This window comes from Mastigoproctus giganteus, chromosome 2 (genome assembly GCF_048544385.1).
Source record: "Mastigoproctus giganteus isolate SK-2022 chromosome 2, ASM4854438v1, whole genome shotgun sequence".
Lineage (NCBI taxonomy): Eukaryota > Metazoa > Arthropoda > Arachnida > Uropygi > Thelyphonidae > Mastigoproctus > Mastigoproctus giganteus.
In genome coordinates this window covers 154,212,188-154,229,284 of record NC_143576.1, presented here as the reverse complement: position 1 = coordinate 154,229,284, position 17,097 = coordinate 154,212,188, and the positions used below count along the sequence as shown (strand labels likewise).

The 17,097-nt window shown below is 39.0% G+C and overlaps 1 protein-coding gene across 2 annotated transcripts in view; it reads right to left on the bottom strand.

Moving 5' to 3' along the window:
- Positions 1–17,097, bottom strand: part of LOC150089673 (uncharacterized) — a 389,737-nt gene that overhangs the window by 91,767 nt on the left and 280,873 nt on the right. For both annotated transcript variants that reach the window (XM_090389589.1, XM_090389590.1), the window contains one exon: positions 12,695–12,821. In XM_090389589.1, coding sequence (XP_090245715.1) covers positions 12,695–12,821 — 127 coding nt within the window. The remainder of the gene's footprint in view (positions 1–12,694; positions 12,822–17,097) is intronic.

Sequence of the window (17,097 nt, the reverse complement as noted above, 5' to 3'; positions counted from 1 at the left end):
CTTGAATTTATACAAACTGCCCATTTCCAAAACAACAGATGGAAAGTTTTTTACAACAATCGACTACTTGCTGGCTACAGGCAAATTTCTGCATGCAATCATACTTCCTCAGTTTGAATTTATGCCCCTCATGTATGTAGTCTGGGCAAGAGGAAACATGTCATCAGCACTGAACTGAATACATTCAAATCCTTAAACACCTCAATCAAACCACATCACGGGTGCATATTCTTGGAATACCATAAGCTAACAGGTCTGTAATTACACATAACCTTTTGATCACCTTTGTGAATTGAGGATACATTTGTACATCTCCAGTCCATAGGGATCTCCCCCCAAATCCAAAGATACTCTCATAATTATGGCTAAGGATATTATTACTTCCTTTGCTGCCTCCCTTAATATAACTAGATGCGAGGGGTTTCCGAAAAGTAAGGTAACACTTTTTTTTCCCTCGATGATGTTTAATAATATGAAGTTGAAATTACACATCAAGAAATGTGAACATGCACTACTTCCCACAAAGTCTCCAGTTTTATTATTGCACTTGTCCCAACGATGGATCGTTTATCAATACCAGTACTGAAGAAGTAGGTGCCCACACACAGTAACCAACATCGCACTGCCTGAAGAACTTCCTCATCTGCGGTGAAATGCTTTCCTGAAAGGTGTTTTTTCAGAGGGACAAACAAATGGAAGTCTGAAGGTGCTAAGTCTGGGCTGTAGGGGGGATATGACAGAATTTCCCAACAATTACAGCACAACCACTCATGAGTGGTGTGGGCAGTGTGTGGAGTTGCATTGTCATGCGACAAAAATCATGGCGCTTGTCAGGAGTCCTGGTCGTTTGCATCGAAAGTTAGCTTTCAGTTTTTCCAACGTTGCACAGTAAAGCTGTGCATTGATTGTTCCTCCTTTCGGCAAGAAATCCACCAACAGAACACCTCGACCATCCCAGAACACTGTGGCTATGACTTTTTGGACACTGGGAACAGTTTTGAATTTTTTGCACACAGGAGATTGTCAATGTTTCCAGGTTATGGAGTCTTGTTTGCTCTCTGGAGTAAAGTGATGAACCCATGTTTCATCTGCTGTGACTATGCGAGCAAGAAAATCCTCTCCTTCGTCGCTGTATTGCAACAGGTTCTCCAGATACACACCCATGCATTTTGCTTTGTCCTCCTTTGAAAATTGTCGGAGCACCCAGCGGCAGCACACCTCTCGAAAGCCAAGGACATCAGGAACAATTTTGTGAATGGTCAACTTGCTTACGTTTACTATTTGTACAATTTCACTCGCCTGTTTTCAAGAACAATGCCCTTAATGTGCAATACGTTGTCTTCTGCCTTGCTCGATGAAGGTCTGGCCGTCCGATGTCTATCTTCAATGTCAACACAATGGCCAGCTTTAAATTCATTGCACCAAAAACATGCTTCTTTGTCATCACCTTATTGCCATACACTGCAACCAGTTCACAGTGAATGTTACTTGGTGAAGACCCTTTTGCTTTCAAAAAGTGAATAACTTTACAAAGACCTGTTTTGGACCACTCGCATGGTAGCCGTGATTTTGCAACTGGAATCTGCTGCGAGGTGACAGTACTGCAACACTCTACTGGCGGTCATTTTGAACATTATTACCGGGTCTATCTGTACAACACGTTTCATCTCATTCTCTTTCACCATTATTAAGAAAGGGGAAAAAATGTGTAACCTTACTTTTCAGAAACCCCTCATAGTTCCTATCCACTGTGAGTAACTCTTTTAAGCTCGCTTCAACAATTTCTCTTCCACTATTCTTCTAAGTTACTACAAAAGCATTTAGCTCCCTATTAGCCTTTTATAACTTTTGGCATCCCCTTCCCTAAAGAATTCCTCAGGTGTGAATAGAGATGCAAAATACCTATCCAGTTTGTCAGCAAGCTGAGCAGGTTCATCAACATTGAACCATCGATATCAAGTGGACCAATCTGATTCACCTCCTTCCTTCAAGCGTTTGCATAAGTAAAGAAATCCTTGCTGTTTTTCTTTGGATCCTTTGCCAAAGATTTCTCATAATCTGCCTAAGCTTGCATATCCTTTGTGACTTGATTACAGAGTAGTCTATATCTATCATGGGCTTCTGTATCACCTAATAATTTATATGCATCCCATGCATTTTTCTTGTCTACCGCAAGTCTCATTAGTTCATCAGATGTCCATTGAGGTCTAAGCCTTTAACAGTATTTCTTAGTTGGTAGGAAAAGTCTAATAGTTTCTACGACTACTACCCTGAATGCTTCCCATTTAGAAATTGCTGTTGGTAACATCATCAGTTAGTCCCACTGCAGTCACCCTTATGAAAGCAAAAGCCCTTCCCTTGATGACTGCCACCATATGGGTCTTTTTACCTGCAGATTCTTAATACATGAAGAATTTCCACTGATAATCAGATCAAGAGTACTGCTTCCTCTTGTTGCCTCTATAATGTGCTGCTATAGAAAATAATCAGTCAATAAATCCACAAAAGTTATGCTAGTGTGTGAGTGGCCAAAGTTCCAGTCAATATCTGGAAAGTTAAATTTCCCATTATAAGACATTCTAATTTACTGGCCCACTGTATTTTTCTCTATATTTGTTTGTTATATTCATTCACAGTCATTAAGCCAATAACACATTCCTACTATCATTTTCCTTTTCCCAATTCTTACGTCACACCAAACTGACTCAGTATTGCACTGGCCACCAATGTCAACTGGATGCAGTGCCTTAGATTTAATATCTTCTTAACTAAGGGCATAACTTCTCCCCCTCAACCTGTTCTGTTATGTCTGTCCTTTCTGTACAAGTTGAATGAATGTGTGAGACTGTGAATGTCCCACTTACATAGATATATAATCATACCCTCTGAATATATGTCCAATGAATGAGAAATCTACAAATAGTATATTAGCATTAGTTGAGGCATATGATGCAAGAAAGCAATCTTATACAACATCAGCCAAAAAAAAAAAAAAAAAAAAACCCTTCCCATTTCACCCATCCGGTCACTCCAACTGTTTGTCTAGTTCAGCCTTAAATTTATTTAAGCTATCAACTTCCACAACGACAAATGGAAGTCTGTTCCAGCAATCAACTACCCACTGGCTAAAGGCAAACTTCTGCACATCCATTCTACGACTGTCTTTCCTCAATTTGAATCAAAGCCCCCATCAGGTTCTTAATCTGAGCAAGCAGAAGTATCCTGTCTGCACTGAGCCTGCTCAAACCATTCAAGACCTTAAACACCTCGATCAGATCACTCGCAGATGCCTAGTTTCCAGATGCTGCAACTTACAGAACTTAAGCCTTTCCTCGTAAGTGCACCCCTTTGTTCCTCTCGCCAATCTTGTTTCCCTTCTCTGTACTCGTTCTAGCAACTCTACATCCTTCCTAAAATGAGGACTCCAGACCTGTATACAGTACTCAAGGTGTGGCCTGATCATTGCCTTATACAAAGGGATAATCACCTCCTTGTCACTGCTAGCAAAATTCCTATATACCATTGACAAAGAACCTGTGACCTGATCTGGCAGCCCATCTGCACTGCTCAGAGAACTTCATATCTGACTGCACAATTATCCCCAGGTCTTTTTCATTCTCCACCTCCCAGAGTGTAGTACCACACAGTTGGTACATTTCTCTTGGGTTACTGCTACCCATATGGAGTACTTTGCATTTGTCAATGTTAAAACTTCAGCTGCCACTTCTCAGCCCATCTGCCTAACTTTTCTAGATCCTGTTGCAGCAGCATACTGTCATTAACAACCCTGCCAACTTTTGTATCATCTGCAAGGGATAATCACCTCCTTGTCACTGCTAGCAAAATTCCTATATACCATTGACAAAGAACCTGTGACCTGATCTGGCAGCCCATCTGCACTGCTCAGAGAACTTCATATCTGACTGCACAATTATCCCCAGGTCTTTTTCATTCTCCACCTCCCAGAGTGTAGTACCACACAGTTGGTACATTTCTCTTGGGTTACTGCTACCCATATGGAGTACTTTGCATTTGTCAATGTTAAAACTTCAGCTGCCACTTCTCAGCCCATCTGCCTAACTTTTCTAGATCCTGTTGCAGCAGCATACTGTCATTAACAACCCTGCCAACCTTTGTATCATCTGCAAACTTGGACATTAAGCCTGATATACCTTCATCAATATCATTGATAAATACACAAATCAACAGTGGGCCCAGCACCGAACCCTGGGGTACTCCAATAATAACATTAGTCCACATAGAGCAGTGTCCATTTATTACCACTCTGCCATCTCCCACTCAACCATCCCTTTATGCATTGCAGTAACTTGCCCTTAATGCCAAACGGCTCCAATTTGTACAGCAGTCTTCCATGCGCAACAGTATCAAAAGCTTTCCTGAAATCCAAGTATATGATATGAAAATTATTTTTTGCATCAGTTCCTTTGTGACCACATCGTAGTATCCAATCAAATTAGTCAGACAAGACTTCCCCTTAACAAACCCATACTGTAGCAGCTATTACTGCTGTCTTGTAGTGGTGATCCTGTATCACCTCTTTAACCAGTGACTCCTTTATTTTCCCTGTAACAGAAGTTAAACCAACAGGTCTATAATTATTTGTGTCACCATTTGAACCCCATTTGTGAATTTGGGACACATTTGCACAGCGACAGTCTATGGGGACCTCCCATGAATCTAAGGATGCTATCATAATTATGGCTAAGGGTTTGCTTAATTCCCTTGCTGCCTCCTTCATTATAACTGGATAGATTCCATCTGCCCCAGGTGCCTTTTTTATGTTTAACTCCAACAATTTCTCCTCCATTTTGCTCTCAGTTATTACAAAATCACTTAGCTCCCTATTAAGAGTTTAATAAACTTCTGGCATTCCCTCCTTGAGTAATATCTCATGTGTGAATATAGATGCAAATTACTGATTCAATTATTTTCAGCTACATGAGCAGGATCATCAATAGTCGAAACATATATGTTAAGTGGACCAATCTGATTCATCCCCTTCCTTATAGAGTTTACATAAGTAAAGAACTCTTTGTGGTTTTTCTTTGCGTCCTTTGCCAAAGATTTCTCGTAATCTGCCTAACCTCCTTTGTGACTTGATGAAAGATTAGCTTATATCTGCCATAGGCTTCTGTGTCGCCTGATAATTTATATGAATCCCATGCATTTTTCTTCTCCACCACGAGCCTCATTAATTCATCTGATATCCATTTAGGCCTGAACCTTGAACCGTATTTCTTAATTGGTATGAAAAGCCTTGTAGCTTCCAAGATTAAGTCCCTGAAGGCTTCCCATTTAGAATTTACCATTGGTAACACCATCAGTTGGTCCCACTGTATAGAATTTAAAAACTGTCTGAGACCACTGTAGTCACCTTTATGAAAACGAAAACCCTTCCCTTTACCCTTGATGGTAGTTACATCTTTAAGTAAATCCCACATCAGTACAATGTGATCACTGTCACCTAGTGGTTCCTTTATCTGCAAACTCTTAATGCATGAATAATCACTGCTGATAATCAGATCAAGGGTATTACTCCCTTTTGTTGCCCCTTGAACATGCTGTAGAAAACAATCCTCCAATAAATCCACAAGCCTTTTGTGAGACCAACCCACAAGTTCCAGTAATATCTGGAAAGTTAAAATCTCCCATTACAAGACATTCTGATTTACTGGCCCATTGTATTTCTCTGCACAACTGTTCATTGTACTCATAGGAGTCATTAGGTCTATAACATACTCCTACTCTCACGTTCCCTTTCCTAGTGTTTATGTCTTGCCAAACAGACTCAAAATTACAGTGTCCACCCATGTCAACTGGATGCACTTCCTTAGATTTTATGTGTTTCTTAACTAACTGCATAACCCCTCCTCCCTTCCTAAACTGTCTGTCCTTTCTGTACACAGTGTATTCCTCAAATTCCAATTCTGCACTACTTATATCTGTGTGACACCATGTCTCTGATATTCCAACAATATCTGCTTTTGATGTCTTGATCAGCACTTCAAATTCATCAAGTTTATTTACTATACTTCTAGCATTAGTGTATATGCAAGTATACATGCACTTGTTCTTACTCTTAGTTACCCTAACACAGCCCACATATTTACTTGTTCCATGATGACTTCCAGCAGCTCTTGAAGTCCCCAGCAACTTTCTCTCTAGGCTGCTGCTCATTACAATAGAAGCAATGCAAGAATCACTTTCATCTCTGCCTGCGGCTACTGTTAATTTTTTAGTCTGTGAATCTCTCTAATCTAGCAGTTTTCTAACCTACCTAACACTGCCTTGATAGCATCAGCAAATATTCTTGCACCCTTTCTCTTTAAGTGTATCCCATCCCTGTAGAAGCAGTCACTTCTGTTAGCAAGCACAGACCACGCTGAAAAAAATTCTATCCCGTGAGCCTTGCACAATCTCTCCATGGCCAAATTGATTGACAAGGCTCTCATCATATACTCCCTCCTATCGTGTCTGGGCAGAATTGCAGATACTTTCAAATTTAACTTAAACTCGCGACTTTTTTCCAGCAATGACCTGTACTTGTTAAGTAAATCTGCTGATCTCTTACTCTTAAGGTCATTAGTTCCAACATGTACAACAATATCGCCTTTTGTGCCCTTAAAAGGTGATATCTGCCCTACAACATCATCATCAACTTTTGCTGTTGGCAGACGTATATATTGGCTGGCTAAGATGTGTATCTGCAGAGGTAAACAAGGGGCCATGTGTGTAAACCTTGTTATGGCCAGTGAATGCTAAATACAATGTAAAAAAAAAAAAGAATAAAGTGTAACGTCCATTTGCATGTCGTCTTGTGTGCAAGGGCAAAAGACTGATGGGAAAACAATGGGCAAATATTAAATGTACCATCCCTTGTTTATGCACCTGAATTGGTGCAAAACAAAAAAAAAAAAAAAATATATATATATATATATATATATATATACACACACACACACACACACACACACACACACACATATATGCTGTGCTGCCACTTTATTAGGTACACCCCTGCTGTGCACACAAACGGCTTGTCCCACAATGTTGCAAGTTGCACATGACCACAGTTATGGTCATGTGACTTGCCGAATGGTTGCTGAATGGTCATGTGACTTGTTGAACAACCTTTCTAGTATCAGTTAAGCAAACAAACCATAGCAAGAATGGAGAAAAGGAGTGACCTAACAGACTTCGAATGTGGCATGGTAGTAGGTGCAAGACAGGCTGGACAAAGCATCTCTCTCTCTCTCTCTCTCTCTCTCTCTGAAACGGCAGTTCTCCTGAACTTTTCACGCACCACAGTTTCAAGGGTGTATCGAGAATGGTGCAACGAACAGAAAACATCCTCTCAACAGCACTCCTGTGGAAGAAAATCACTTATTGATGAGAGAGGTCAGAGGAGGATGACTAGAATTGTGCAAACAAACAGACAGGCCACAATGTCACACATCACATCAGAATACAACCTTGGTGCACAGAACAAAATACTGCAACGGACCACTGGTCGCACTTTGTTGAGAATGGGCTACAACAGCCGGCGGCCACGTTGCGTACCTTTATTATCAACGAAGAACAAGAGAGCATGTTTCCTGTGGGCACAGCAACACCAGCACTGGACTATCGAGGATTGGAAAACAGTTGCTTGGTCTGACAAGTCGAAGTTCCTTTTGCATCATGTTGATGGAAGGCTCAGAATTTTTGGCGAAAACAACATGAATCCATGGACCCATCATGCCTGAAGACTACCGTGCAAAGTGGTGGGGGCAGTGTTATGGTGTAGGGTATGGTTTCTTGGCACACGCTCGGTCCATTGATACCCATAGATTCACATCTGAATGTCACATCGTACCTAAACATCATTGCTGACCAAGTGCATCCGTTCATGTTGACAGCTTATCCTCAGTCAGATGGTTACTTCCTGCATGCTAATGTGCTGGTGTACTAAGCCCAAATCACTATGGAATGGTTCCAGGAACATGACAATGAATTTTCTTTGCTGCAGTGGCCCACTTAGTCCTCGGATCTCAATCCTATTGAGCATCTTTGGGATGAGCTGGAAAGGGCTGTTCACTGCAGGCCTACACCTCCGTCGAATATCAAGGAACTGCATGACACACTCATGTCTGCATGGTACTCCATTCCTGAACAATGTTTTCAGCATCTTGTTCAATCCATGGATAGACAAATTCAGGCTGTTTTGAAGGCTAAAGGAGGATCAACACGCTACTAGGTAGGTGTACCTACTAATAAAGTGGCAGCACAGTGTATATATATATATATATATCATGACTATAATAATAATAAAATTCTTTATTCACAAAAGTTTACAAGGATATGATTCCTGTTACAGGCATCCAGAGGAATCTAACTGGAGACATATTTACTTACATAAAAACTGCTAAAACATAGAAAAACTGAATAGAACATCCATAGAATACATAGATCACAGCAAATACATTGCTTTCTCCAACACAATATTAACCTAAACAGCTTTGAGTTATAGATAATTGCATTTGAACTGGTTCTTCTGAGATGCTGATGACAAAGGACCATACCATAAAGTAAGATCTAGGTATAACCTGATTGAAAACAGATTGAGCCAGTTTGGACATCTTTCATTTGGAGTCAGTATTAGTTTTAATGACAGTTGCAGGAATGTGATGGCGGTGATTGCAATAATCCCTTGATGGATGATTGTAAGGCAGCTGGGCTTAACTACGCACATTCTGTACATGACAACAAATGTCCCACATATCAAAAATTAGTTAAGCAGTTGAAGTCCAAGAAATACTATGAACTCCAACTACAATTTGATTAATGACAAGACACTGAAATCTGAATGGCCAGATGAATGGTCAAAGAACCTGAGCCATTGTGAATGAAATTGAAATCAGAATGGAGGAGTAAAAAATAGACCTAACTGTTCAGGAGCCCTACTCAGGTGGTAAGGTGCAGGGTTACCGCCTGTCATACCATGTGATAGAATCTTCCACCAACACAACCTTGGCAGCCACAATAATAAGAAACACCACCTCAGAGTGACTAATGTAAATGCACTATGTATACCACTGTGTCCATATCACAAGCCAGCCTGAGGTTACCTCCATGTGATATACACCCAGGAGAGAGTATAGTCCCAAGCATCAATTACTTGCAGAGTGCTCTTGCCATCTTACCTGGTGACAGACTGCTTGTTTTCACGCATGCCAATTCTCACTCACCACTATGGCAAAGCTGTACATCATTCACCACCTTTGTTTTCAACTCTACTGCACACTTACACTGTCATCCCTGCACTCCTTTACAAAAACTTCATTTTTTTTTGGGCTCTTCCTGATAAGCTCAGGTAACACCAGGGTTTCCCTCGCCAGAGCTATTATGAGTCCCTACTTACTTGATCTTCTTCCCATGCCCAGGACAGAAACTAGGTATCAGTGATCCCCAAAATGTCTGCATTTGATGACTTAATCAGTACTTCAGATTCATCAAAATTTATTTACTATGCTCCTGGCATTAGTGTACATGAGTGTAAACATGTATTTGTTCTTACTCTTAGTTACCTTAACACAGCTCATGTATTTATTTATTTATTCCATGATGACCTACAGTAGGGTTTGAAATCCCCAAACCTTGCTTTCCAGTAGAAAGTTTCTATTGGACTTGCAGTCCAATAGAAGGACTGCAAGAATCACTTTCACCTCTGCCTGCAGCTCTAGTTAATCTATTAGTCCCCCCCCCCAAGGTAGTAATTTTTCAATCTGCCTAACACTGCCTCGATAGCATCAGCAAATATTCTTCTGCCATTCTATTTAAATGTATTCCATCCCCGTAAAAAAAAAAAGTCTCTTCTATTAAAAATCACACACAACACTAAAAAAAGACTAAAAAACTTTCCCTGGACAAGCTGAAAAAAATCTAAAAGACTCCAAAAACAGAGCCACAAGAAAATCACTATGAAAGAAGAAATATTTAAAGAGTGGATGGAGCTCACTTTTCAACAGACTGACCAATCACATTTACAGCTCCATGTAACATTTTCTGGCCTTCCACACAAACCGCCAATTTCACTCCTAACTATAACCCGAAGATATCTGATGGAGACTGTCAAAAAACTACCACTGAAAGCCATAGTCGGCCCTGACCGATTTCCTTTGTTTCTAATACAAATCTGTAGTACATATATTATAGCCCCCCCCCCCCGATACATATCTTCAATAAAATCATTGAAAGTAAAGATCCCAAAGATCTGGAACACTTATTTCATCTGTCCAGTCCCTAAATGCAGAGACCCCAAGTGGCGCCACAAGATTTCAGGCCTATTGCCATCAGTTGTGGGTTCCTTAAGATATTTGAAAAAGCAATTCAGCCCTCCATTGTAGACCACTGTTTCAATCACCGAACCCCGTAACACAATACTGTGATTAAGGGGGAGATCTACAAATAGCAACCTCATGGACACCCTTATCAGAATTCAGAGAACCCTCAATGACAGGACACAGCTAGACATTTTTTTTTTATATTAAAGTGGCCTATGATAAAATAGATATAACAGCTCTAATCACCATTCTCCAGCATTACAGGAAATACTCTCGGCATAATTAAATCAATCCTAGAGCATAGGCATCTCATCATCTCACATTGCAGTTTCCGGACAACATGCACTACTAATAGGGGTATCCCTCAAGGGAGAGTCCTATCATCAACCCTATTTGCCACAGTGCTAGAGCCCTTCCTGGCATCCCAAACTGATTTCCAGTCATATGCTGACGACCTGAAATTTTACATTACATCCTCTAACAAAAATCCTCTACTCTGCAGGCAAATAAAAAAATCCACCAACTTGAACAATTTCTGGCTTTCACTGGTTTACAGATTAACCAAGCAAAGACATACAAAATGTCATTCACCTGGAAGAATTCACAAAATAATATCAATGTTACCATCAATGGATCACCCATTAAAAAAGTTAAAATGTACAACGATTTGGGCTAGTATGGGATGAGGGTCTGACATTCCAGGCACACCTCCTGAACATGAAAACAAAAATGTATTCTGCTATGCAGGCAATCTGCCAGGAACTAATAGGGATACACAATGCTGAACTGGTCAAGAAATACATCCTTCGATGTCTCAACCATTCCTCTTTATGCAGCAACTATTTGGTCATCGGTCCCTACAACACACTCAACAAGTTCCTCAGCCTGGAATACTGGCTCCTGAAATGGCTAAACTGGAGGACTGGCAACCAGTACACTATTTTTAGGGCCCAACTCTACATCAATCTCGAAGTCTACCACTGAAACAACGAATTCTGGCAGCAGTGACCTAATAAAAAATCCCTGAATTGCCGGAAGAAGTCAAGTGGACACAAGGCTCCTGCTGAGTAGCAGTTTCAGCAACCTCAAAAGGGCTGAGACGCATGTTCCTAGGAAACACGGTTGATCTGATAAACAGTCTAACCATCGACCTCGATAAATTCTGCTAGCAGCACACCTAAAGACACCAGAAGCTAATGGACACATACATAAATCTACTGTTATGATTCACAGAGACACCACCAGAAGGAAAATATGAACTGCCTCAACTAAGGAAATACCTGCTTGTATATATACTTCACGTTTTATCCAGCACTTTTGATCAAATATTATCTTGCTTAGTTTGAGACCCTAAGGTATTCCACAAGTTTCAGGTATGTAATTAAAGAATTCTGTAAATACTGTTCCTTTCAGGTTAAGCACGCATACGGCTCCATGCGACCCCAGGTGCGTGTCCCTGACTTAAACTGTGAATGTAATAATCACGCAACTAGCTTACTGCTGTCCATGGGGTGACTCTAGAGCAGAGCAATAAACAGATATTATTAATAATAATAATAAAATAATTATTATCATTTCTTTGTTTAATTTTCATTATTTTAACTTGTAACGTGTTTCTTTGTATAAAATTTAATTCTTTCCATCAGGCTTGGAGCTTTATGGTGCTCTAATACTAATCTGTCACTGACTTTAATGTTTTGTATCTCACACACAGACTATTGTTTATATATATCTTACTTATAATAATGACTAAGCCCAAATCTGTCTACAAGCAATCACTTGAAATAAAGCTTTCCAAAATGAAATGCTGCTAATGCATCTAATTGCATATTGTTTAATTCTGGCCCTTATAAAGGGCTATAATTAAATATGCAATTAGAATACAGTAAATGATATAATGAAATTCTGATTTCAACATTTACTTTGATTTCCCCATTTATTGTAGGCTAAGCTTTCTATAACATAGTAAAATCCCATTACAACAAATATCATTTAATGAAAATTTTTCAATAAAAAATATTTCTAGGGTTTGGCTGACTACCTTGATTATTCTAGAAATTACAAATATCAATTGTAATATTCAGATTTGTATAAGCAATTTCTGATGGAGAACAAATTAAAATTTATATAAAACGTAAATTTGATACAAATCTGACTATTTTGTGTATTTCTTTCATATCTTTAAGATTTAAAGGTGTGTAATACAGAATAGTCAGTTTATGATGGCAGGCGCGCGCACACACACACACACACACACACACACACACACACACACACACACACACACACACACACACACACACACATTTTAGAACATTTCACACTATACTTAATGTTGTTTTTTAACTTACATGACTGGCTTAAATGAGGGTGGCTTTGGAATACATGGTTTGTCTACTTTTCCTTTGAAATTCTCAGTGGACAGGTTGTTAACTGAGGTACTAGATGAATGACTTAAAGACTCTGAAGAAACAGAATCTAATTAATAAAAAAATCAATAATAATTAGTATTAATTTTTTTAATTTTCAAACAAGTGCACTAATAAAATTATAACTTTTCAACTTTATTTGCCCTTCCATTTCTAATAATTTGTCCAATATTTTAAGTTTATACTTCCCACCCTCAAAACAGTGTTATGGAGGTAGGAAGTTTCTTAGCATTGTTGTATATATATATATATAGTACATTTAGTATCTAAGACCATATTGCACTGTGTGTGTATGTATGAGTCACCCAAGAAAGAGTAAAAATACTTCTAGGATTGATTAAACTAAATGCCATCGGCATTTAGTTTACTCAACCATTTAAAAGAATTAAATACTTCAATTAGGTTTCCATGCATTTCTTGTTAAGAATATCCTTTTGTAACTCTTCTATGTCTTTACTAAAAAAAGGATTTCAAATCAGTATGCCATATTCAAGATGTGGCCTAATGATTGCTTTATACAATAATCTAATCACCTCTTTATTCATAGTGGAAAATTTTCTGTATATCACTGAAAGAACCCCATTAGCTGTCTAAGCAGCTTGTGTGCACTGCTCTGAGCACTTTATGTTAGATAAAATTACCATCAGGTCTTTTTTGTTAATGACTACTTTTGTTTGAAGCTATAAAAACAGTATGTTATTCCGAGATTACTGCTATCCAAATGCACTCACTACCTTGCATTTATCAATGTCATAACTGCCATTTTTCGACAAATCTGGTACTTCAATAAGATCAAGATCAACCATATCCTGTTTAATCACCCTGTTCAATTTTTTACCACCAGAAAACATAGGCCTTTAAATATTTATATAAGTATCAGAAACAGTAAGGGGACCAAACACCACTCATACCAGTGGTCCTTTTTAACTGTACTGTCTCCTACTATTTAGCCATCCCTTTATCCCAAGTATTAACTTGTTACTAACACCAGATTGCTCAAATTTATATAAAAATCCTTCATGAGGGATTGTATCATGGGTTTTACAGAACTCTAAGTAAATTATATCAAGTGTTCATGTAACAACCTCCCAATAACTAATCAGATTGGTTAAGCATGATCTCTACAAAACAAATCCATGTGATTGCCTTACCACAGGGCGGTAAATTACTTCATTTTCTGTAATTACTAAATTTGCCTTATAAATGCCCACTGTGAACAAGGAAGACATGCCTATCTGCAATCTGTAGTTGCCTTGAATCCAAGGAAACTCTCATAAAGGTCTCATTATGAGTGCTTCTTTTAAATGACTGTATAGATTCCAGGTGCCTTCTTTACTTTTGGTTGCAACAATTTTCCTTACAACTTCCTCTCAGTTATCATAAAATCCTTTAATTTCTACTGAGTAAAAGAAATGTTTTTGGTATCCCTACCTCTATGAACTTCTCATGTAAATGCACATGCAAAATATTTAATCAAGTTATCAGAAAATTGTACAGGATTATTGATACTTTTGTTATTATCAAGTGGATAATATTGACATACGCAAAGAACTCTTTGCTTATGTTACCACTAAAAAGAAAGGAATGAACATAAGCAAAGAGTTCTTTGCTACTTTTCTTTGGGCTCTTAGCCAGAGGTTTCTCATAACATTCTTACCCCTGAATAACTTGATTTTGATTACAGATCAATTTACACTTATAGGAGTCTGTGTCCCCTGACAATTTATAATTATCCCATGTGGCATTTGTGTTTGTTAAAAATATCTGGTGGTTCCACTGGAAAAGAACTGAAATAAATATTTAAGATCACTGTAAGCATCTTTTCAAACTGCACGTCTCTTCTTGATATTCACCACAGCAAAAGCTATATGGTATAGTTAATACATATATGTAAAAGCACTAAAGATTATTATTCTGTCCACATGTGTTTATTGACTAGCAGATATTATAAGCTGCTTATATTAAGAACCAAAATTTAGTACTAAGTCATTCAGTGAATACTGAGTTTAGTACTAACAGTAAAGTAAACTCCTATGCCAGAAGTTGCCTAGGTACTAACAATTCTTTCATGCATTATATTAACTAGGCCATATAACTTTTGCTATATTACATATCATTTAGTGTGCTGTCTTCATACCACATGTAAGCTGTTTCTTTCATCAATAAGTGGTCTTGGATTCAATAACTGAGACCACCTGCTATCTGGTGAAGTACCAGTAAGTCCTAAAACAGGATGTCACAGCAGTGCCTCATCTTTTAAATGAATGGCAAATTAGTCTTCCAGTTATGCATTTGTTTGAAAGTAGTGAAATAGCTAGGCAACCAGGTATAAAGGAATGGTTAATTTGCAGGAGACCCAAATGGTTATTAATCACCATTGGTCTTCATGGGTTAATGTTAATAGTAGGGTTCCTCAGCATTCTGTGCTGGGCCCCTTACTGTTTTCAGTATTTATTAAAAATATTGATGAAGGCATAACAACTTGGATAAATTAGGAAGGCTAGCTGAAAAGTGGCAATAAGAGGTTTAACATTAATACATTCAAGGTTATTTCGGTTGCAGTCCAGAATACCATTGGGTGATACCACAATTAAGTTTGTGGAGAATTAAAAAGACCAAGGGATTTATGTAGAGTCCAACATTAACTTCTCTGGGTATTTCAGACATGCTGCTAGGACAGCTCATGGAGGTTCTGTCAATGACATACAGGGACAAGGATATGATTATCCATTGTACAAGGCAATTGTTAGGTTACACCTTGAATATTGCATACAAATCTGAAAGCATTATTTTGCACCTTCACGATGGTGGGAATGTTAGTAATCCTGGGTATAACCTCCATGCACAAGTACATGGTGGGTGACCACCCAGGTGTGAACCAACGTAAGCAGGGGTCGAGGTGTGGCGCCCTCACCACATGGAGAAACGCCGCCCCTCTATGTTACCAGACAGTACTAGGTGGTAGATGACTCTCATCAACCGGTGAAATACCACCACTTTGCTTATTGGAGGCTTGAAGTGGTGAACCTCATGTTTAGTCTCTACAGCTAAGTTCCGGTCAACCCTTCCCTATCTCTTCCATCATGCAGTACGATTGATGACTTTTGAGGTTAGGATGAACGTCAAGGCGAGATCCAATATTCCTTACATTTCGAGAGTACAGCTCTAAAACGGTGTTCACAGGCTGGCCGCTAGTTAGTAGACCGGACCGAACCTATTAGTAACTCTCTAGGAGGCTTCCAGATCAGCTAGTGTATAATCTTGCTACCTCTACTCTGCCAGATAGTGACTGGAGGGAGTCCGAGTAGTGTGTATGCGGGGAGCATTGTCAAGGATCTGGGTATATTCTTACCACATGTACGCCATATCCAAAAATTTCATTACTTCATACAGCATGTCCCACCCACTTTTTCTTATTATTGAATACACCATGAATTGTCAAACTAATAGAGCAAGCTTATCTGCGAAAAGATCTAAACCTCCCAAGCACTTCCTAATTTATTTCACAAATATATGTGGTCTCAATTCTAATCTCAACGATGTCCATTTCCACTTGCAGTCTGCCAAACCCCATGTACTTTTTCTGACAGAATCTCAGTTATCGGTTGATTCAACTACTGCTCATCTCGGATGCCCAAATTATTCGCTGTATGATTCCTTTCGCCTCAAAGGTGGTACTTGTGCATATGTCCGTTCTGATATTCCCTGTCAGAGACTTGGCAATTTGGAATCTCCTCTCTTTGATCTTCACTGGCTTAAAATCTTTCTACCTCATTGTGTCAAATTCATCTGTCGTCTCTACTGTTCTCCCAACTCCACTAATCACTTGGAGCTCTTTGACTTCCTCACTTGGCAACTTGACTTTCTCCAGTCCGACTTTCCTAACAGTGAGGTAATTTTCCTCGGTGAGTTTAATGTTCACAACTCCAGCTGGATTCCATTTTCTAGTCAAACCGACCCAGCTGGTCGAGATGCTCAGGCTTTTGCAATTACTAATGACCTAGCACAGATTGTTCATTTACCTACAAGAATACTGGACAATCTTAATCATACAGCCAATACGCTTGATCTTTTTATCACAAACAACCCTTCTAAGTACACGGTCGAAGTTAGAGGTCTTTCAGGCACTTCAGATCACAACTTGGTGATTGTCTCTTCTCCAATGGAACCTTTATCTCATGGCTATTCCCAACCTCGTGTTGTTTGGCATTACAAGAATGCAAAATGGGATGACCTGCGAGACTTCTTTTCTTCTTTTCCTTGGTCGGATTACTGTTTCAAAACTTCTGATGTCAGTGTTTGCTCAGATCGTGTCAGTGAAATTA